This window comes from Canis aureus, chromosome 7, assembly GCF_053574225.1.
Source record: "Canis aureus isolate CA01 chromosome 7, VMU_Caureus_v.1.0, whole genome shotgun sequence".
Classification (NCBI taxonomy): domain Eukaryota; kingdom Metazoa; phylum Chordata; class Mammalia; order Carnivora; family Canidae; genus Canis; species Canis aureus.
In genome coordinates, this window is record NC_135617.1 from 32704413 (window position 1) to 32727058 (window position 22646).

Below are 22646 nucleotides of genomic sequence, written 5' to 3' on the forward strand. Positions count from 1 at the left end.
GGAGCTCCGCGGGGGCCACGGGAGGTTCCGGGCGGGGCGGCGGCCGGGCGGCGGCGCCTCAGCCCAGCGGACGCCCCCTCAGCGGCGCCCCGGGCTCCCCGCGCCGCGCACGCCGGCGGCTCCTGACGGGCCCCTGACGGGCCCGAGCCGGGCTCCTGGGACGCGACGGAGCAGCGCCCTCTCGCGCGGTGGCGGCCTTCCAGGTATTTGGGGGCGGGGAAGAAGGAGGCGCCCCGGGTGACCTGACCTGGTGCTCCGCTTGGGGCCTGGGCGAGGACCAGTGTCTGGCCTTCCGCCCTCAGGTTTGCTTTGTGCTTTGTCGTCTGCACCTTTCTCTCGCTCTTTTGATGGCGTCTTTCCTTCGTTACAGCCCGTTGCTCAATCTCTTCATTTATGGTGTGGCTTTTTATTATTATTATTTTTAATAATATTTATTCATGAGAGACACACAGAAAGGCAGAGACGCGGGGAGCCCGACGTGGGACTCGACCCCGGGTCTCCTGGATCAGGCCTGGGCTGAAGGCGGCGCTAAACCGCTGAGCCACCCGGGCTGCCCTATGTTGTGGATTTTTAACAAGCGGGGCCTACCTCGGTGTATTTATAAGTCTTCCAACAGCAACTGTCGGCTCTACCGGAAATGGATTTTTCAGTCGAACGTGACACTGAGGTCACTACGTTCCGCGAATCGCCCCCGCCGGTGGTTCTGTGGATGCTGACGCCCGAGCGAAGGTCAAGGATGTGTGTTCCTCTTGAGTATTCCTTAAGGGCCAGGACCGCGGTGGATACCTGGCCGACTTTCAGTATATTCTTGATAATCCGTCACGTTTTTATGCAGGGAAAAACCTGTGTCCTCCTCTCATTCTTCCGGTGACCTGACCCCACTCGCCGTCCCCCAGCATGTCCTCCAAGACATCATCCAAGAGCAGCTCGTTTGCTCCTGACTAGGATCCACTGGTTACTCAGGTAAAAGGCAAGTCCTGGGCAAATCCGGCTTCATCCGGCCCTTCAGACTCTGCACGTCTGTCCTTTGTGACCCACTCGAGTGTTTTCATTCTTTTTCTTCCATCCTTTTCCTTTATTCTTATCAGAAACAACATACTGTAATAGAAAGATGCCAATTTTAAAAACATTTATTTATTTATTTGTTTTGCAGGGGAGGGGGAGAGGGGGAGAGAGAGCCTCTCCAGCAGACTCCCCACTGAGCGTGGACACCTAGGAGCTCCAACCCACCTCCTGCACCTGAGCAGAAATTAAGATCTGTTGCTTAACTGACCCAGCTACCCAGGTGCTGTGGAAAGATGGCATTTTTAACATACATATTGTAAAAAATAGCAAACCTATAGAATAACATCAAACATCTAATCACTGTTTACCTTTCCAAAAATCTCCTGCTGTAAATATTTTTTAGTTTGTTTGAATCAGGACCCAAATGAGCTCTACACATCATAATTGCTTAATATATTTTAAGTAATCCATACATTCTCCCTCTGGCTGGACTTCATCTTAACTTCTGTACCTTTTTATTGTTACTGGAGTTATTTTTTTTTTAAGATTTTATTTTTTTAAAAGATTTTATATATTTATTTGAGAGAACACAGTGTGTGAGCGGGGGAGGAACAGAGGGAGATGGATAAGTAGCCTCTGAGCTGATCTTGGAGCCCCATGGGGGTTTGATCCCACAACCCTGAATCATGACCCAAGCTAAAATCAAGATTTGGATCCTTGATTGAGCACCCAGGTGCCTCTTAAAATTTTATGTTTTATAAAATATTTTATTTATTCATAAGAGACAGAAAGAGACATAGGCAGAGGGAGAAGCAGGCTCCCTCTGGGGAGCCCGATGTGGGACTTGATCCCAGGACCCTGGTATCATGACCTGAGCCAAAGGCAGATGCTCAACCGCTGAGCCACCCAGGTGCCCAAGATTTTATTTTTAAATAACTCTATACTCACTGCGGGACTCAAACTTACAACCCCAAGATCGAGAGTTGCATGTTCCAACCCCTCTGAGCCAGCCAGGTACCCCAAGTTATTGTTTTTTAAGGCCCTTCTCCTACATAGTGAAATGTGGGACTCAGCAGTGATGTGCAGATTTAGAGTGGAATTCTTGTGCATTTTTCATGTACTCAAAGCCAACATTTTGGCTTAGAATAAGTGAGTAAAAAAGAGCTTACAAATAGAAGTCTCTTAAATTATGCTTCTGTCGAGGGGCATTTTGTTGTAGTTTATAAAACACACTCTTACACATGTATGTACAGTGGGTTTGCTGAGAGAAGCTAGGTTAAAATCTTTACAAGTCAGGGAAAGAAGAATGTGCTGACCTTCAGGTCAGTCTGTTATTTGCTTGCTTTCTTTTCTTGAATAAATACATTCCACTGAGGGGGGCACTTGGCGGGATGAGCACTGGCTGTTATATGTTGGCAAATTGAACTCCAATAAAAAAATACATATAAAAATAAAGATAATTTTAAAAAAAGAATAAATACTTTCCCTCCCCTTCAATATATATTTTACCCTCACATTTCATATTTTCTCTCTGGTTCCAAGACCGGCCTTTTACATTATTAGTCTTTATGGTTTTCTAAGGATGCTGTTATGCCAGAGGCCACTCATCAAAGATGCTGCAGAAGGGGTTTGGGATTAAGTAGAAGGTGGGCCCAGGTAGACCTCTGTGGTCCTTCAATTCCAGGACAGCATGCAAATCAAGAAACAAACCTGATGCTGGGAAGGAAGTGTAAAGGCAGGAGAGAATCCAGTCAGGCTACTGCTGATGAAGAGTCAGTTGATGGTGGCTTAAAAAAGTATTGCATATTGATCTTCCTCCCCAGGAAAAGCAGCACTTCTTTTGGTGGATGTACACACTGCAGCAATAATGTAGCACCTATGTTACAGTGACCGACAGGTATCATCTCAGCAGAATGAGAAGAGCTCAACTTAGCAGAAAAGCCCAAGTAATGAGGCTGTCTCAATTTTTTGTTCTGTGCCAATTTCTAACCTTTTATTTTATTTTTTTAAAGATTTATTTTAGAGACAGTACAAACAAGAGCAGGGGAATGTGTAGGGGGAGAGGGATAGAGGATCTTTTTTTTTTATTTTTTAAAGATTTTATTTATTTATTTATGAGAGACATACAGAGAGGCAGAGACACAGGCAGAGGGAGAGAAGCAAGCTCCATGCAGGGAGCCTGACATGGGACTTGATCCTGGGACTCCAGGATCACGCCCTGGGTTGAAGGCAGGCACTCAACTGCTGAGACACCCGGGCATCCCGGAGAGAGAGAATCTAAACTCCATGTTCAGCGTGGAGCTGAGGCAGGCTGGATCTCATGACCTTGAGATCCTGACCTGAGTCGAAACCAAAAGTGGGACATTTAACCAACTGAGCCACCCAGACATCCCTCTAACCTTTTATTGTTTTAATACAGGAATATGGATTAAATGGGTCTCAGGAATTTCAAAGACCTCTTAAGAAAGTATCTTCTAATCCTAGTGAAGGAGGCTTTTCTTGCAGTCTAAGATTTCCCTTTAACTATTTTTACTGTGTATATGAAGTGAGCTTTCTTCTCGGGTCACAAACAGAAGATACCTGTTAAGTGCACCCATGTTTTGTGAGAAACTGGGTACTTGAATCAGGGAAGTATGTTATGCTATTTATTATTTATTTTAAATTGAGTAGTAGCTGGGAAGAAACTTAATGACCTGGTAATGCTTATAATTAGCTTTCATTCCAAAAAACAAAAATGCCAAAAACTAAAAACTAGCAACTTACCAAGTTTGGTGGTAGTAACTGGAAAAACATCAGTTGCTTCATGTGCAGATACTGCCAAAGGAATTTTCACATTAAAAGTGAGTAAACACTATTTTGTCCTTTTACCTGATAATCCTACATAGAGAAGCATATTGGAACACTTATTACTGTGGAGATTGTGACAAATAGTGTACTGATGGTTTTGCAGCTCTGTATTTTGCAGGCAGCTTTACCAGTACAGTGTTTTGTTTCAGAGGTGTGGCAACAATTCTGCTCAGAGTCTTGGAGGGAAAAAAAGTTGTGCGTATTGTAATTCTTTTATTTTCTTTCATCCTTAAGAAAATTGCTACTGTCCTTCAGACGAGACCTTGACATATCATTTAAGATGATGTTTTTTGGATTGCAGGTACAGAAAATAATGTTTAATCAACTTAGTGGCTTTTGACAAATAAAGGGTGCACATTTTATCATTTATGTTGCAAAGCAAAGTCTGGGAATAGAAACCTCTTACCACTTTGATATAATCATCCTTCTGTAAATATTTGAAAACAAAACAACTAATCAAGATTAGCATGCATTCTCCTTTTGGAGGGGAAACTCTGTAATCAAATCTTCCCTCCTTTTTATGGAGGCAGGAGAGGGTGGTTTAATAAATTATAACACTACATCTCTTTATCCAGATTAGTAGAATACTTTTCAACAATATTTGAGTTATTTGACTAGTTAATAGTTGTATTAGCTTTAAGAACGAATAGGAAATCATCTTTGAATCTACTAAAACTAGCATAAAAAATAAAAACTAGCTTGAGCACTGACAGGCAAATGGGGGCTGAATTTTGAGGAAAGTAAGATCACTTAGTAACCTTAGTTGACAAAGTGTGGTTTCTGAAAAATACTTATTTTTTCAGCTTTACCTTGAATATGAAGCAAAACTATGAGGATAATGGAAAAGTGACCTTTGTCCTTTGTTCACTTTATTTCATCTGTCATTTCCTAATATAGTTGGAAAAGAAACCATATTCAAAAGTAAAGAATATACAGTCTTCCGTATACTTGATGGTGCATTTATTCCAGCAGACAGAAAATCTTACATTCAGCAATTTATTGGTGTATATTCTACTTATCCTTTTGGGGAAAAGAAATATCCATGTCATTCTTGCTGATTCAGACAGGTACCATGTGTCATGTTGGTGAGGACTGAGGCAGAGGATGTGGTAAGTTTTTTGACTTCCGTACATCTGCTTTTTACCCAAGAGTCTCCATCATTTTGTTTTGCAGTTTTGCGGATTCTTGGGGCATCAGAGAACTGTAGCAGAATATTATTATAAATCACATATCAATGCTAAATATTGGTATGTAGGACTTTAGAATTCTTTTTAATTAGATGACCACCTTTTACCCTACAAGGAAAAAAACTCTGAAGTATTCCAGAGGTAACCAATTGCCGTATAAGGTATATTTCACTTTCTAAAAATAATATGCTCCTAAAAGCTTTTTCTAAATAAATTTTATCTGATTTATATTCCTTTTAAACAACATGCATAAAATGAGAAAAAGATTCCTTGTGGAATAAGGAAATAGGCTGTAAGGAAAAAAATTACTATAGAAATGCAGAAAAATATCATATAGACAGATTATACGTTTCTAATTGGAAGATTATATTTTTGTGATAAAATAATCTGAAGTTCTGACACCTTATTTCACAAACAACAGAAAATTTACTGGTCATGATATGGAGTGTGTGTGTGTGTTTGTGTACTTTAATACACTTGTTTCATGAGAAAGGTCTATTTTCTCTTTCTTTTATACAGATTAACTCAGTGTGGGTGGATAAAAGAGGAGTCCCTGTCTGATGATAGTAGACATTATGTAATAAGCAGCATCATTTTCTATATATTAAATATATTAATATGTAAATTCTTACTTTAAGCATTTTATTTTTAATGTTTTCTGATTTTGGAGATGGTTTTAGATGGTCATTCCAGAGAATGAAAGCATGGATGATGCATATGAAACACTGGTTATTAAAGTGAAGGTAGTGTACATTTATGTGACATAAATCTGCTTTCAGATTTTGCCTTTGAGTCCTAATCTGATTTCTGGCTTGCACATACCCTTTCCAAAGTATTTTTTGAATTAAGATACTGTGTACAAAATGAAGTTAGGAAATGTCTTTTCTGATCATCTGGAAGATTTATCAGGTTTCTAGTAGTCTACTTAGTACTTACTGAATCCATGTTATTCCTGCATAAATATTTTAAAGACCAGGGAGTTAAGAATAATTACTTCCTATTTTAAAAAGAGGAGGCAAGGGTGCCTGGGTGGCACAGCTGTTTAAGCATCTGACTCTTGGTTTTGGCTTAGGTTGTGACCTCAGGGTGGTGAGGTTGAGCCCCAAGTGGGTTCCTACTCAGTGCGGTGTCTGCTTGAGATTCTCTTCCTCTCCCTCTGACCCACCAGCTTGTGCTTTCACTCTCTAAAATAAATCTTTAAAAAAAATTTAAAAAGAGAAGGCATTCATTTTCTTTAAACATTAATAGTAATGGAGATACAGCAAAGGAGAAGTTCCTTTCTTTTAGTTTGTTGACTTATATGTCTATGTACCTAGGTCTGTACATACACATAAATATTAATATAATTTTTCAGATAATGGAAATCCGTGAATTTTAAAGCATTAAGACCACTTGAGAATGAAAAGTGATCTAAAAATAATTATTGGCAAAGGGATATCACTGACTACAGGCATCTAGTAAATGTAATAGTTTAATGAGTACTACAAATATAAGAGGATTATCCAAAGTCCATTTCAAACCTTGAAAGTAAAAATAATTTATTTTGACATTTTTGTGATTTGATTTTTCTATAAATGAGAAAAACTGTAAGAAATAATTAGGTAACTTGATATTTATTCCAACTTTTGTCCCAGATTATTTTAGGCTTGCCTGGAAAGGGTATGAAAAAGAACTCTGCTGTAGAAAGAGTATGAAAAAAGAACTCTGCTGTAGACAACACAATATACCTTATTTTCTGACACTATTATTAAGACTTGATAGTTTAAAACACTTGATCCACTGTTTTCTAAATCAGTCATGAAAACCTCTTCATCCATAATTCATCTGAGTTCTTAGTGGCAAAAACTAAAAGACATCTGACCTTTTATTTGTGCTATAGCTGACTCAGTTAAGGGCACTCATGTGCTAGCTTTTGGGCTGTTTATCCTTTCTATGACTAGATAGGGAACATTCATGAGAAATAGCAGTTTGTAATGTGAGACAGGGTAGGAAGCAGAGAAGAGTATTCAGAATTTATTATTTTTTAAAGAAAATACTTAAAATTTTGATTTCTTTTTATTAATTTCAAGCATTTTAATTTTAGCTTTTACCCCTTTTCATAAATAATGTTTTAAGTGTAGCATTACAGCTGCACTGCATTCCATATTCCTGATCCTAGATTTTAAAAATCCTTTAGATTTATATGTTTCTTTCTAGTCTTCATACTCACTTAGGTATAAGTGCATCGCATTTATCTACAAGTGTTCAAAAGGCTTGGATAATAGTTCTGATAAGTAGCAGAAAGTATAACCTCCATTTTTATCTCTGGAAACGATACTACTGTCACACCATGCTGTCTTCCAAGAAGTTTATTATTCATTCAACTCTCATGTTCCCTTTCTAACACTCTAGTTCACACATAGAAAAGCACTAGTTGGTTGGTCTGTGTGGATACTGCTGGGGCCTCTACTTTCCTGCCTTCAGGGATACCGTGGTAGCATAAGTGGCTAGAATCTGTACATTCTCAAGAGCTGCAGATGTTCTCAGTTATTCAGTGGTGTGGTTGCTGTAGTGTTATGTTTCCAGAGTTATTCCCAAATAATATGAAATATCATTAGTTAATATTACTGGTTAATGAAGTATCTAAACATTTACATAAAACACTTCTAATGTGTTGAATTTAATATTAGTGAGAAAATTCTGTAGTATTCAAATGAAGTACTACACAACTGAATATTTATTTTTTTAAAAAATATTTTATTTATTTATTTATTCATGAGAGACAGAGAGAGAGAGAGAGAGAGAGAGAGAGGCAGAGAAAGAAGCAGGCTCCATGCAGGGAGCCCAATGTGAGACTTGATCCTGGATCTCCAGGATCACGCCCCAGGCCGAAGGCAGGTGTTAAACCACTGAGCCACCCAGGGATCCCCACAACTGAATATTTTAGATGAATGTAATGTTTAAGAGTAGTAACATTTTAGAATATGGTGAAATCTCACTTCTACAAAATGAAACCAATAGTCATTCCTCAGATATATGCTGACCTCTGTGGTTTGCAAATAGTTTTTTTTAAAGATTTCATTTATTTATGAGAGACACAGAGAGAGAGAGAGGCAGAGACACAGGTAGAGGGAGAAGCAGGCTCCATGCAGGAGCCTGACATGGGACTCAATCGTAGGTCTCCAGGATCAGGCCGTGGGCTGAAGGCGGCGCTAAACCGCTGAGCCACCCGGGCTGCCCATGCAAATACATTTTTTAAAGGTTTCTGCTGCATATTCATATTGGTTTCTTCACAAAGACACATCAGTTTATAATCACTGCATTTTTATCATTTTTGAAATAGGTACAATGACGATGAAAAAGAAATTCATGCTTATCTTACAGGTTCTGAACTAAGTGAAATATTTGATATATTGAAAATAATTTTGTATTTTATTTGGTTGAGATTCAACATTGAGTTAATTATACCTTACCCCCACTCCAATATAGAATATAATATCTTAGACTTTCCATGATTCATTTAGCATAAACTAAGAAAATTTTTCTTTTGATGTTATTTACTTAGTTGGGCTAGAGTTGATATATTTGAATCGTTGTACTAATTCTTTTTAAATGGAATTACAATAAATATGACTGATTCAGTAAAAGGTAAAAAGCATAAAAACTTTTTGTATGAGTTACAAATGCATTACTGCTATCAGATATAAATATGATTTTCTAAAATAGCTTTGAAAGTAAAATAATGCTAATGGAAACAAATTCAATTTAAGCATCTGTTTATTAAAAGTTCTAAGTTAACTAAATTTATTAGATGCAGTTTTACAGTGGTTGCAATTAGAATTTCAAAAGCCAACTTTCCCTGAGCAGTATGTTATGTCCTATCGGTGAGGTTTGTGTGGCACAAGCGATAATGACTCGGTTGTGCCAAGGGATGAAAGGCAGAGATACACACTGATCTGTAAGCTTAAAGTGAGTATAGGTTCTGAAATAATTTAAGAGACTAGTTTAGACAATAAAATATTTGTTGTTGTATAGTCACAGACTTTTCTGAGAAAGCTAAGCTTTGGAGGAATTAAAGTATATACCCATTTAGCCCATTTAGTTTAAAATATGCATTTAAAATATGCAAACATTTTGAACATACATTCTGGAATCAGTGCTTTGCATCTTCCTTCCCTACTTCTATGTGTACCAGCATTCAAGTACTCTGCTATAAATGCTATCCCTCTGATAGGGAATAAAACAAAATATCTGCCAGCCAACTTTTCCTCTTCTTAGCCTTTTATTAGCCGGAGATACTGGGAAAAGAAATATTTAAGATATAGCCCTGCTATTAAGGAGCTCATAGTCTTGTGTAAAGACAGGCAAAACATAATTAGTATGTAATTAATGGGATCAGTGTAAACCTGATGTGTGTGTACTATTGGAGCTATTACTCTGTTTTTGAACTCTTCACCCAAAATTGTCTGCAGAAAGGAAGCAGAGGATGAGTGACAGAAACTTTGTATTTTAAAATACAGGCACACATCCCACCCCCATCAGATGGTAAGTAACATTGATATTTGAAGGATATTTTTAAAATTTTTTTTAATTTAGGGATTTAACTGGTTTTAGGATAATTTAGATTAGCAGTTTCTCCAGCCACCTAGGCTTTTCATCCTTTAGTATGGAAACTAAGGCTGGGTGGAAACTGTTTAGAGGTAGGATTGGTGATCATCCACAAGGAATGTGGCTAACTGGGCATAACTGTTGGTTGGGATGCTGAAACCAGAGCTCCAGAAGAGTCGCTGAGACAGAAATATCCTGATAAACAGGTTATAAAAAGTATTATTCTTCTAATAAAATAGCATAAATCATTCCTCTTGAAAAAAACCTATTATCCTGAGAGCAGTGTTTGGCTTGGATTAGCCACTGAATTCTAGTGTTTTAAACAAAACTGAACATATTAATTTAGGCCACATTAGATTATGAGAAGCTATTTAGTTATAAATACAATATGCATAAAAATAGTAAATGTTATTTTAAACTAATTTATATAGTGGGCTTTTTTGGGAATGAGTAGTAAAGCATTTGCCTCCCATACAATTTTGTAATGTAGATAATATATTAACTCCCATATTTGACCTTGTAATTCATGTTTTTATATTTTTAGGCCAGTGAGAAGAATTCCTTGCTATCAAGTTCTTATCAACAAGTCAGACAGAATTAGGGCATCCTCGACCTACATTCCTGAGGACATAATAATGATTATGGGGTATTAAGTAAAGCATCTTAAGTTACAAACTATTTTTCTAGGTCTTATTTATTTACATTGCACTAAAATTAACTGTCAAGAACACGGATACTTAAAAATAAGGTATATTGCTACTATAAAAAATGTAATCTTTACCATGTAACTGAATAGAATCCTAAATTTTATCAGTAATATTAAGAAAATTTACTTAATAGTATTTCCTTTTACAAAGATGTTTGGAGTATAGTGGGTCTATTCAGATACCCAAATGGGAAAATTTTTTTTCTTTCAGAAAACAGCAAATATAATTTGCTGCTATCTGGAAGGATTTTTTAAAAAGGGGTTTCAGAATAAAGAAATTTTGTCAGGGTTAAGTTTGGGATAGGCTTTTCCCAGCAGGCTTTGTGGCACAGGTCCCCTAAGTCATTGTGAGATGCCAGTATATGCCATGTGTCAGAAATTAAACTGCTACCAACTGACAACTAAATCTGATACCCTTAGTCTTGAGCACATGGTATGTCATACCTAAACCAGTCCAATCTTTAATGATTTTTTTCTCTTAGCCACTCTACAGAATTGCAGGACTGCCCATTTTACAAGTTTTTCTTTTTTTTAAAGCACTATCTTTAAAAATTCCTGTAAATTCTAAAAAGTGTTTGGTAACTTAGAATTTGTTTTTAGGTATTTCATTGTAAGCTGAAAACTTTGTTTACCAAATAAGATGAAACCATATAATGAAGCTATAGCTAAAAAAAACCTACCCACATAATTAAATTTTTATTGAGCATAAACAATTTTTTATAAAGATTTTATTCATTTATTCATTAGAGACACACAGAGAGAGAGGCAGAGACATGGGCAGAGAGAAAAGCAGCCTCCGTGCAGGGAACCTAATGTGGGACTCCATCCCGGGACTCCAGGATCACAGCCTGGGCAGAAGGCAGGTGCTCAACCGCTGAGCCACCCAGGCGTCCCACAATTTTTTGTTGTTGCTGTTCAGTCCCAATATGTTTTTCTATCCAACTGGATAAATAAAAGCTAAAATATAATTTATTTAGCCCTTTTTGAAATAAAAACATATCCTAAACTGGTTTTGTGATAATGCTATTTTTCATATATTTAAAAATCTATCTTAATATGGAAGACTTGGGAGAGCCAACTTTTAGTTGAATTGACAGTAATCAAAGAATACAGTTGCTATAATGGCTATTGTTTATTAAGTGACAGCTATGGTGTGCGAGGCATTATTCTTATGGTCTTGTATTTATCAACTTTAATCCTTATAGTAACATTGCAAGGTAGGTATTTAGCCTCATTTTATTGGTGAGGAAAGAAGCTTAAAGACAAAGTGCCTTGCTTGCGAAGTTTACACATCTGGTAAATTTGCCCAGCAGATTATTTGAGAGCCTGCTCTGTGTTGGCCCTGATACTATGCTGGGTCTGGGAATGCAGCTGTGAACCACATAGGATCTTCATTTTAAAGGAGCTTACATTGTAGTAGTAGTAGTAAAGTCAGATTTGAACACAGGGTGTTGGATTCTAAAACTTTTCTTCGTAGCTTTCACATTCCCTCCTGCCAAGGACACAACAGAAGAGATGAATAAAACTATTTCAGTGCCACTTAAGAAAGTGGTGGGATATAAACTACATCCTGGAGTGTGCTATAGGAAAAAAATATTGGTATATGAGTATGGAGATAGGTCAGAGGAAAAACCCTAGGACCTACAGCTTTATGGTGGGGAATGGGAAACCTATGCTAAGTAACAACAGTCATGGCTTATGAACACACCTGTAGATAATGTGCAATGCAATAGCAATGCATTGTACTTGCTGCTACATCTCAAATAGACTTAAGGATCATTATCTCAGTGTAAAATCATGCACTGTCCCACACAGTAGCCATTAACCACTTTCAAGAACTTAAAATATGGTAAATACAATCAAGGAACAGAATTTTAAATTTTTAAAACTTTTAATTTGAAAATTGCTACTTGAAATTGCTGCTTGATGCAGTTACTAGCTCTTTTAAGCATGTCTGGAACAACCTGTGTGTGTGAATCTAGTTTTTCACTACATTTTAGGAAATACAGATCAAGCATTTCTGATGAAAACTTAGCATCTGAATTAAGATTTGTTATAACATGAAGTGTACATATTTTGAAAACTTAGTATAAAAAATATAAATATCCATTATTTTTTAAAATACTGATTATATGCTGAAATTATAGTATTTTAGACATATTAGATTAAAATATTAAACTTAGTTCTAACTGCTTTTTAAAAATTTTTTACATTTTACTTTTTTTATACATGTCTACTAGGTAGTTTTAAGTTACATATGTGGCTTGTCTTTATTTGTATTGGAGAATGCTTATATAATCATAGGATTCTGGTGAAGAGGATCTGGTCCATATATTTTATTTCTGGCATCAAAATATTTTCCTAGTATACCTCACTACCCTTTTTTCAAAAGATAGGTGTTCCTCATCCTTTCTATTAGTGTTAAGAATCATGCTAATAACTGCCAATATTTATTCCTGTAGTAGAAATATAAAAATTTCTTACATCACTTATATTATCAGTATATAATTGTGCACGTATAACACATTTATTTTCAGAGCATTTTCCATAGTAAGTTTTTAAAAATAGAAAGTAAACTTAGCTATTTGTGGGACTGTATTCCAGGATTGACAGATTTTGGGGAGAAATACTATATACTACACAATATATATTTTCAGGACAAAAACAAACATAAAAAGTATAAAAATAAAATTATACAAACATTTCGGTTGGAATTTCAGAGGTTTTTTCTTTTCTTCTCTTTCCCTTTTACTTCAAAAGTTATAAATACTTTTGAAGCAGCATGTATTGTCGCACTTTTGATTTTTTGTTGGACAGTTAATGAACTTGAGAGTCTGGATGACTGGAGATCATCTATTTGGCCTTCCCATTCTTTCGTTTCTTCTTCTTTGATTAATAAAGGTTTTCCTAGAGTTTGGCCAACAAGGTTACAGACTTCTTGAGCTTTGCGCCATGCGTTCTCAACAGCAACAAGACAGGCTTGGCGTCTTAGGGATTAAATGCAGAGATTATTAATATGACATTCAATAAACTCTAGCACTGAATAGTTTTGTTTAATTAGTTGATAATTTAGGTAAAGATATACTTAACTTACCGAAGATTCTCAACAGAACCTGGAGTATGATAGAACTGGGGTTGGCTAATAACAACAGAGCTATCTAGCTTTTCAACAAGAAAGTTGCAAATATTTTGCATTTTTCCAAATTCAGTAAATGTAATGCAGACCTGTAAATGAAATGACACTTGAAATTATTTTCATGCCTGATCTATTCTTTCAAGATTTTCTGTAAATATGAGTAAAAAAGGTAAAGCCAAATAACAATGAGGTCATTTTATTATAATATGTGACAGATAAAGCTATTTGATACTGAAAACTAAATTATTTTATTAAATTTTATTAAACTTTTAAAAAGTAGCCTCTATATTTAACTTTTGAACATATGAAATACAGTTATAGTAACTAATGATCCTGCCTGTTTATTCTAACATCTATATTGGTTCTGGGTTAGTTTTTTCTCCTTATTGTGAGCTTTGTTTCCATGATACTTTGCATGCCAGGTAATCTTTCACTTTATGGGAGGTATTGGATATTCTTCTATTTCTATAAATATTCTTTATTTGTTCTAGAATTCAGCTAACTGGGAAACTGATCTCTTTAGGTTTGCTTTTAAGATTTGTTAGGTGGGAATAGAGTAATGTTCCATCTGGTGCTAATTATTACTCCCTAATGAGGCAGGACACTTCTGTATACTCTACTTCAAGCCCTATGAATCAAGATTTCCTAGCCTGGCTGGGGCTGTACCCAAACCCTGTATGTTCAAACACTGTTCCCTCTAATCTTTTGGGGGAATTCTTTACTTAGCCTCAGGTCATTTCTGCACATACATGTGCTGATGGGTATTCTGCTGAGTACTTGGTGAAGGTTGGGGAGGAGGGGTCCCCTCTGTAGTTTCTGAAGACCTCTTTTTGTGCAGCCCTTTACTCTCCTACAAGCTCTAGCTGTCTTGTCTTGTTTGGGCTCTCAATTCTATTTCTTCAATACAAGGAGTTTGCCAGGCTCTGTGTGGGTTCCCTTCCCTGTGAAGCTGCCTGGACACTCTCTTAAGAAAGTGATCTAGGACATGGTAGGACTTTTTTTTTCTTTTTAAAAAGATTTTATTTATTTACTAGAGAGATAGTATATGAGCAGGGAGAGGAGAGAGAGGGAGAATCAGGCTCCCCACTGAGCAGGGAGCCTGATGTGGGACTTGGTCCCAGGACCCTGGGATCATGATCTGAGCTGAAGGCAAGTGCTTAACCGACTGAGCCACCCAGGCACTCTGACACAGTAGGACTTTTACTTCTTTTTTTCTCAGGGATCACTGTGTTTCATTGCCTTATGTCCACCCTTTGGAAAACTATTTCATACACTTTGTCCATTTTTTGGTTTCAGGTGGGAAGGTAAATCTAGTCAATGTTATTCTATCTTAGCCAGAAGCAGAAGTCTTCTCTGTCTTTTGAAGAGAAGTCTGATAGTTTCCTTTCCTTTTTTTTTTTTTAAATACTCTATGGTATTAGTTAAAATATCAGTCTATTAGTGAAAAATCAATCTCTCAGCCTTACCCAGGGTGCTAGTTTTTAACTTCTAGATAGTTTCCAAAATTGCATTTCCTTCCTGGTTGAAAATCAAAGCTCCAAAATGCCTATAGCTGCCTTTTTTTTTTTTTTTTTTTTATAGCTGCCTTTAATAATAAATACAGGAGTGCCTGGGTGGCCTAGTGAGTTGAGCATCTGACTCTTTGGCTCAGGTCATAATATCAGGTTCGTTAGATTGAACCCCTTGTCAGGGTCTGTGCTCAGCAGGGAATCTGCTTGAAGATTCTCTTCCTCTGCCCCTTCCCCAACTTGTACTCTCTCTCTTTCTCTCAAATAAGTAAATAAGTAAATAAATAAATAATCTTTTAAAAAGTATGAAAACAAATACAGGGATGCCTGGCTGGCTCAGTCAGTTAAGCATCCAACTCAGTTTCCACAAAGGTCACAATATCAGGGTCATGAGATTGAGCCCCAAATGCTTAAGATTCTCTCTCTCCCTCTGCCCCTCCCTGCTGTGCTCTCTCTCAAAAAAAAAAAAAATACAGATCATACTTTTCTGCATTTGCATAGTCTAAATATGGAAAAAAGTCTTGTCTTTTGTTGCTATATTTAATCTATAACAGTCACAAAGGCACTGTACATACATTTCATTACATATAATGAAATATGGCAAGATTTACAGTGCTTTTATAGAAGTTGGAGGGTAACTAAATTTCAGAGTTCAAAGGCTTTCTCTGCATGCAGATTAGAGTGATTGAGCATAACAGGTTCCAAGTGGCAACAAAAGTAATTCTTTGCTATATAAGAACATAGCCCTTGAATTATATTTTATTGAGTTTAAAGATTTATTTTAGAGAGAGACAGTGAACAAGTGCAGGGAGGGGGAGAGGGAGAGGGAGAGAGAAACTTTAGCAGACTCCTTGCTGAGCTCAGAGCCTGACATGAAGCTCGATCTCAAGATCATGACCTGAATGGAAACCAAGAGGAGGCTTATTCTATTGCCCCATCCAGCGTCCCTGAAATAAATTTTATTTAAAGAAATTGTTCCAATTTCTACCCTGATTGCTTAAAACAAAAATAATTTTTATAAGTATACCTGCTTTCCTATGAAACATGCCCTCTTGGTATTCTTTGCTATTAAAAAAAAAAAAAAAAAAGTAGGGGCACCTGGGTGGCTCAGTGGGTGAACCATCTGCCTTCAGCTCAGCTTTCTTGGTCATGCTCTCAAGATCCTAGGATCCAACCCCACGTTTGGGCTTCTCGCTCAGCAGGGAATCTGCTTCTCCCTCTGCCTCTGCTTCTCTCTTTCTCTCAAATAAATCTTTAAAAAAAAAAGCATATGGAGGAAAGGACAATGAAAATTCCTAAGAAGTTTGCTGATACTAGTTGTTTTTTGAGTCCTCTCCACCCCTAATTATCTGAGGCAAATCTAATCCCACAAAATCAGGTTTACCATGTAGTACTTGGTTTGCTCTACTTCTATAAAAAGCAGGAAGAACTCTCTGTTGCAATCAGCTCTGGAACTGGTCAAACAAGAGTCTGCCTTGCATCCCTCTTATCATTACCATGACTTAAAAAGTTAGCAGATGTAGCTTTTAGAATTAAATCTACATTCATTCACTCATTAATTCATTTTACAGATTTTATTTATTTATTCATGAGAGACACAGAGAGAGAGAGAGGCAGAGACACAGGCAGAGGGAGAAGCAGGCTTCATGCAGGGAGCCTGATGCAGGACTCGATCCCGGGACTCCAGGATCACGCCCTGGGCTGAAGGCAGGCGTTAAACCACTGAGCCACCCAGGGATCCCACATCTACATTTATAAACAGACTATCAGCTCTTTGTCCCAAACCATGGGCAAACTATAGTTTAGGAATATGTGGGTTAAATGATTAACAAGAAATAAAAGAAATAAAGCCTGCCAATGCCCTGAACTTCGGCTTTTAAATTCAGCAATATGGTATATAATCAATACATAGCTCGAAAGAAATCCAAATTAATGAGGCAGGAGTCACTTTACTAAAGAATAGAGATGTTGCATCACAATTTTTAAGAGCTATTCAGGATAAAAAAGTTTTAATCTATCTCATATATTGAAGATAAAATTAATTTAATTAATTAATTTATTTATTTATTTATTTGATTTTATTTTTAAAAATATTTTATTTATTTATTCATGAGAGAGACAGAGAGAGACAGAGAGGCAGAGACACAGGCAGAGGGAGAAGCAGGCTCTATGCAGGGAGCCTGACATGGGACTCGACCCCGGGTCTCCAGGATCATGCCCTGGGCTGAAGGCAGCACTAAACCACTGAGCCACCTGGGCTGCCCTGAAGATAAAATTTAAGATAAATTCATATATCATATTCATAATTCTCATTTGTTTTATCATGACAAAATAATGTGATTACAAATGTATACACATAAACCTATTTTATATACTCTCTTGTACTAGGTATATTAAATTACAAAACAGGTTGATACATAAGTACTTCCCATCTCCTTGGTCAAGAAAACTCATTAGAAATTTCGGTACTAAAAAAGAAACTGAATTCCAAAATAGACTTTTTTTTTTTTTTTTTTTTAAGTAAACTCTAGGGGATCACTGGGTGGCTCAGCAGTTTGGTGCCTGCCTTCGGCCCAGGGCGTGATCCTGGAGTCCTGGGATCAAGTCCCAGGTCAGGCTCCCTGCATGGAGCCTGCTTCTCCCTCTGGCTGTGTCTCTGCCTCTGTTTCTCTCTGTGTCTCTCATGAATAAATACATAAAATCTTAAAAAAAAAAAAAAAAACCTCTACTCCAATATGGCGTTCAAATTCATGACCCCAAGATTAAGAGTTGCATGCTCTGCTGACTAAGCCAGCCAGGTACCCCCCAAGTAGGTGAGATTTTAAGTGCCTCTAATAAATTTGTCTCTTATTGGATAAATCAAATCTCAGTTTATTAAAAATATCTGCAAATGAGACTTCTGAATTATTGCTAATCTCAATTACCATAAAGAAACAGCCAAAGGCCTTTTTAAAAATACTTGGTAGTTCTAATTTCCATAAAAGGCAGGTGGCTATAATACTGAACAAACTACATGTAGTAAGCTAGACTCTTTTCGATTCTAGGCGAGATTCTAGAACAGATTATTTTAAAAATTAGTTTATAAGAAATTAGGAAAGAAAAAAGTTTTTATGAGAAGGAAAGAAGATAAGGCCTTTTGATTCATTTTGTTCCATTGCCACAGGCCTCAAGCACTTTGCATATTTTCTTTTCTTTTTTGGTACTGCCACAATCTATTCTTTTCTTTCCTCTTTAAATCTCTCCCTGCTTTCTTGGTCCTGTCTCTGAAGAAAAGAATACAAGTCTTTTTCACATTAACGGTCCTCCAAGAAGGCATCAGGAATAACAAAATAAGAACACAGGAATCTAATACTAAAATCTTGTAAAGTTCTCTAAAGTCTTGAGTTTCTTGATGAGATGTAGACAACTCATCTGACTTTTAATTTTGCTTTTATTACTAAGAGTGAGGTTCACCAACTTATGCTTTTCTTCTAATCTCTATCTTCTGAACCACTGCCAAATTATTTCTATCCAAAGGCCAACCTATTGAGCATGTAGATTTGAGATTATTAAGAACAAGTCATGATGTACTAAACTTGACTTCCTAGCTGGCAAGTTATTAGAGAAATACTGTAGCTCTAAAGGCTTTATATTTTACTTATTTAGACAAATATTGGGATATACTGACATACAGTCTTCATGGCAACATTGTTGGTTAGGGTCATAGTTGATTAATGCTACTTAATATTTTTATTAATTACACAGATGGGTACACAGATGATCAGATCAGCAGGTGACAGAAAGCTGGCAGGATAGAATATAAACACTGCTTGATAAAATCAAGACCCAAAAAGATCCTATAGGCTCAAAACACAGGTCAAACCTAGTGGATAAAATTTTACAGAGATAAATACAAACTTATACTTCATTTTGAAGTAGCAATAACAAAATATAAAATAGAAATATGATTTAAAGCAGTATGTGAGAAAGGCAGTTCAGCAAATTGTAATTATTAATTATAACTGAGCTCAAAAGAAGGAAACAATGTGATGCAAGTGCTAGAAGTTCATTTTTCAACATTTCAAGATAAGGAGATAGTCATCTTTTTCTCATACGGGCTGGTTAAATCACAGGACACTATAGCTTAGGTGCTTTAGATGGAAATTGGTCGACTCGATAAAGAGTTTGTCTTATTATAAGAAATGATGACTAAAGAAATTGGGGATTCTTACCCCTGGAGAAGAAAAAAGTAGCATCAACATGATACTGAACTTACAAGTATCTACCTGAAGGAACAAGTATTAGCCTTTTGTTCTTGAAGAGGTACATAATGGATGAATAATAGTGAGTCTATCCTGGCTTAATGTTACAAAATTTTGTATTGATTAGATGTCTGAAGATGGAATAAACTTTTTATACTCGTGCACTTATATAATTTCTAACTTTTGATTATCTTTAAAATAAAGAGAAGCAGCAGGGTAGGTAGAAGTTTATAGATAAAGAATCTTTAAAGTGCCTTTCAGGATGAAAATTTTAGTTATTATGTAAAATAATGTTCTACTATCTGATCTTACTTTGTATATTTAACTGTCCATGAGAATATTGGTATATGTTAGACATCATTTTGTACCTTGTGACCCCACCACCCTGGTCTCCACTGACTGCTGATGCTAACCTAAGAGCAATCATGTATTAGATTGCAGGATTTAAGAATTCTGGCTATCAGAGAGCCCTATAAAATATAAACATTTTCTGAAGAAAATGAGTACAAGACATTAAGAAGTAAATACAGCAGAAGAGGAGCGGTGTTTAGCCAAGTCCTCATTTAGTCATCTTCTTATAGCAAAACAAGCAGCTCTAATGCATTTTTTTTTTTTAAGATTTATTTATTTATTCATGAGAGACAGGGAGAGAGAGGCAGAGGGAGAAGCAGACTCCCCGCAGGAGCCCGATGCAGGACTTGATCCTGGAGCTCCAGGATCACGCCCTGAGCCAAAGACAGACACTCAAATGCTGAGCTACCCAGGTGTCCCTCTAAAGCGTTTTTTGTAACTGTACAGTGGGTCCCTAAAACAGCTGTCTAAAAAACATGCCCATTTTCCATGAGGCCTATGTATTTGCTGGGACCATTCCTTTTCCTCCTTCCTTCCTGTATCTTCACAATAAAGCCCATTAACTTAAGATACTTAAAAGATAACCTGAGCCAATGTACATTCACTACAGCCTAAAGCCCTGACAGGTAGTAACTACTGGAGGAGTTCCAGAATACTCCTGGCTTTTGAGCTCCATAAAACGGATTCTTACCACTCTGTTCTTCATCCTGTTGTGTTGATTTTTTTTTTTGACACCCAGTCTCTCTTGTGAATATTACCCAGAGATCCCCCAAACTGAAAAATCTATTTTAAGAAAACAATTGAAATGAAACAATGATATCATAGTGTATATCATAAAAGTCATATTAAAACTTTTCTTATCTGAGAAGATTCATAACTCCCTTTTTAAAATAACTCCTTTTTAAAACTGAAGTACAGTTGGCACACAATGTTACATTAGTTTCAGGTATAAAACAGTGATTCAACAAATCTATACCCTTTTTAAGATTTTAAGTAATCTCTACACCCAATATGGGGCTCAAACTTACAACCCCAAGATGGAGAGTCACTAACCAAGCCAGCCAGGTGTCCAATAAGTCTATACCCTCTATGCTCACAAGAAGTGTGGCCACCATCTGTCACCGTACAACACTATTATAATACCACTGACCATATTCCCTATGCTGTACCCTTCATCTCCATAGTTTACTCATTCCATAACTGAAAGCAGGTTATCTCTCACTCCCTTTCACCCATTTTGGCCATTTCCCCAGCTCCCCTTTATCCTGTTTTGAAAGATACTTTTCAGTCCCTATTATAAAATAAATTTTGCCATGTGGATCCATAAAATTATCCTAAGTAATTTAAAAATCCCTTGAGATAGTTCAATTTTAAGTTGAAAATCACAAAACCATTAAAATTAGTATTGGAGCAACAATGTTTGTAGAAATTACTATCTCAAAGAGGTAAGAAACCAATTTCTATTCTAATTCTTGTAACAGTCTTTGAGAAGTCTGAGCCCAGGTTATCTGAGATTAAAATTATATCCTTAAAATTAGAAAAATAACGTATTATATGCCTGAAGGTAGGACTAGATGATTTCTCAAGATATTTCCCACCTCTAAAGATAATCTGCCTAGATAAATAAGAGTCCACTCTAACTCCATTCTTGTTTGCTTCCTGTGACAAGCAGGCAGTATGGACCTCGCACATAATCCCAAGATGTTTGGAAGCTGAAACAAATAGCAGTCCTATAATCTAACTACAATTATAACATAATTGTATAACAAATAATAACATGATTTCATAAAATCCAGATCATAAAATCTTTAAAGATAAGTAAAAAGTATAGGCAATTGTAGGAACTAAATGTTATCATTGAGTATACAAAAATATTTTGTTCTTTTTAACTTGGGCAAAGGTTGAATAGTTTTTATTTATATTTTTAAAATTATTTATTCTGAAGAATTTATTTTTAAAGATTTATTTGAGAGAGAGAAAGCATGAGCAGGGGAAGGGGTAAAGGGGAGGAGGGGGCAGAAGGGGTAGGACAAGCAGACTCCCTGCTGAGTGGGGAGCCCAATTCAGCTGGATCCCAGGACCCTGAGATTATGACCTGGGCCCAAGCCAGATGTTTAACCAACTGAGCTATCAAGGCGCCCTTAAAGATTTTATTTGTAAGTAATCTCTAAACCCAATAGGGGGCTTGAACTCATAACCCCAAGATCAAAAGTTGAAAGCTCTACTCATAAGCCAGCCAGATGCCCCAAGTGGTTATTTTTAAAGATTTATTTATTTTAGAGAGAGAGAATCTCAAGCAGACTCCTCAGTGATCACAGAGCCCAATGCAGGGCTCATCTCATGACCCTAAGATCATGACCCAAGCCCAAATCAAGAGTTGGATGCTGAATCACCCTGGTGCCCACAAGTGGTTTTTATTTTGAAATAAAATTTAACTTACCACAAACACAGTAAAATTGCATTATAAAAAAAGAATGTTGAAAAGTGTGTCAATCCTTATGTAAGGACTTTATTAATTTGCTTTTTATCTGAGAAGAAGAAATTTCTCTCCAGTAGTGTTTCCTGCTCATGAAGTGGTAACTTTACTAAAATTTTATTCAGGTGGCAATTAACTGCCACTTCCTCCTTGCTATTTTTATTCCATTTCAAAACAATTTCTCTCAAATAAATCTCATTAAAATTTATTTTAAAAGCTCATGCAGGGGTGCCTAGCTGGCTCAGTGGTAAGAGCATGCGACTCTTGATCTTGGGGCTATGAATTCAAGCCCCATGTTGAGTGTAGAGATTACTTAAAAAAAAAAACAAAAAAAAAAAACTTTAAAAAACCCACAGATATTAACACCAAAAATGATTTTGAGAAAAATAATCTTTTATCAATACCATGGGAAGCATTTTTCCTGTACATTTCAGTTCAAGAGTAAAATAAATGCAAATTGTCCCCATAAAGTCATGCTGTTTCCAATTATGTTATGATAAGTACATACCTCTGCCTCCATGTGATAAGCATTTTCCACTCTTCTAAAATCCTTTGTCACAGTTACATTTTCTGCCTGAAGCAGAAAGTACAAGAGTATAATT

The 22646-nt window shown here is 36.6% G+C and overlaps 1 protein-coding gene and 2 long non-coding RNA genes across 9 annotated transcripts in view; 1 reads left to right on the forward strand and 2 right to left on the reverse strand.

Annotated features, from left to right (window-relative positions):
• The window catches only part of LOC144317233 (uncharacterized), a 42125-nt gene extending 38790 nt beyond the window's left edge, over positions 1–3335 (reverse strand). The window contains exons 1-2 of the long non-coding RNA XR_013383181.1: positions 2716–3335; positions 589–1098 (exon numbers count right to left, since the gene is read on the reverse strand). This is a non-coding gene — a long non-coding RNA (uncharacterized LOC144317233). The remainder of the gene's footprint in view (positions 1–588; positions 1099–2715) is intronic.
• LOC144317230 (uncharacterized) lies at positions 1–11338 on the forward strand. 3 transcript variants are annotated; one of them, XR_013383173.1, is made up of 8 exons: positions 1–203; positions 836–963; positions 1154–1285; positions 4087–4153; positions 4916–4961; positions 9491–9563; positions 10171–10374; positions 11080–11338. It is a non-coding gene; the product is annotated as an uncharacterized LOC144317230 (long non-coding RNA). The 3 variants fall into 3 exon arrangements; XR_013383171.1 differs by having other exon boundaries at positions 6–203; positions 10171–10272; XR_013383172.1 differs by lacking the exon at positions 1–203 and adding an exon at positions 222–302 and having other exon boundaries at positions 10171–10272.
• The window catches only part of IRAK1BP1 (interleukin 1 receptor associated kinase 1 binding protein 1), a 26303-nt gene continuing 8452 nt past the window's right edge, over positions 4796–22646 (reverse strand). For 2 of the 5 annotated variants that reach the window (XM_077903304.1, XM_077903308.1), the window contains 3 exons: positions 22553–22618; positions 13427–13557; positions 12205–13319 (listed from right to left, as the gene is read on the reverse strand). In XM_077903304.1, the coding sequence (XP_077759430.1) occupies positions 13049–13319; positions 13427–13557; positions 22553–22618 (468 nt within the window). In that variant the 3' untranslated portion in view covers positions 12205–13048. Of the gene's footprint in view, positions 5054–8777; positions 11825–12204; positions 13320–13426; positions 13558–22552; positions 22619–22646 lie in introns of those variants that run through there. The other 3 variants (XM_077903305.1, XM_077903306.1, XM_077903309.1) reach the window with 3 other exon arrangements.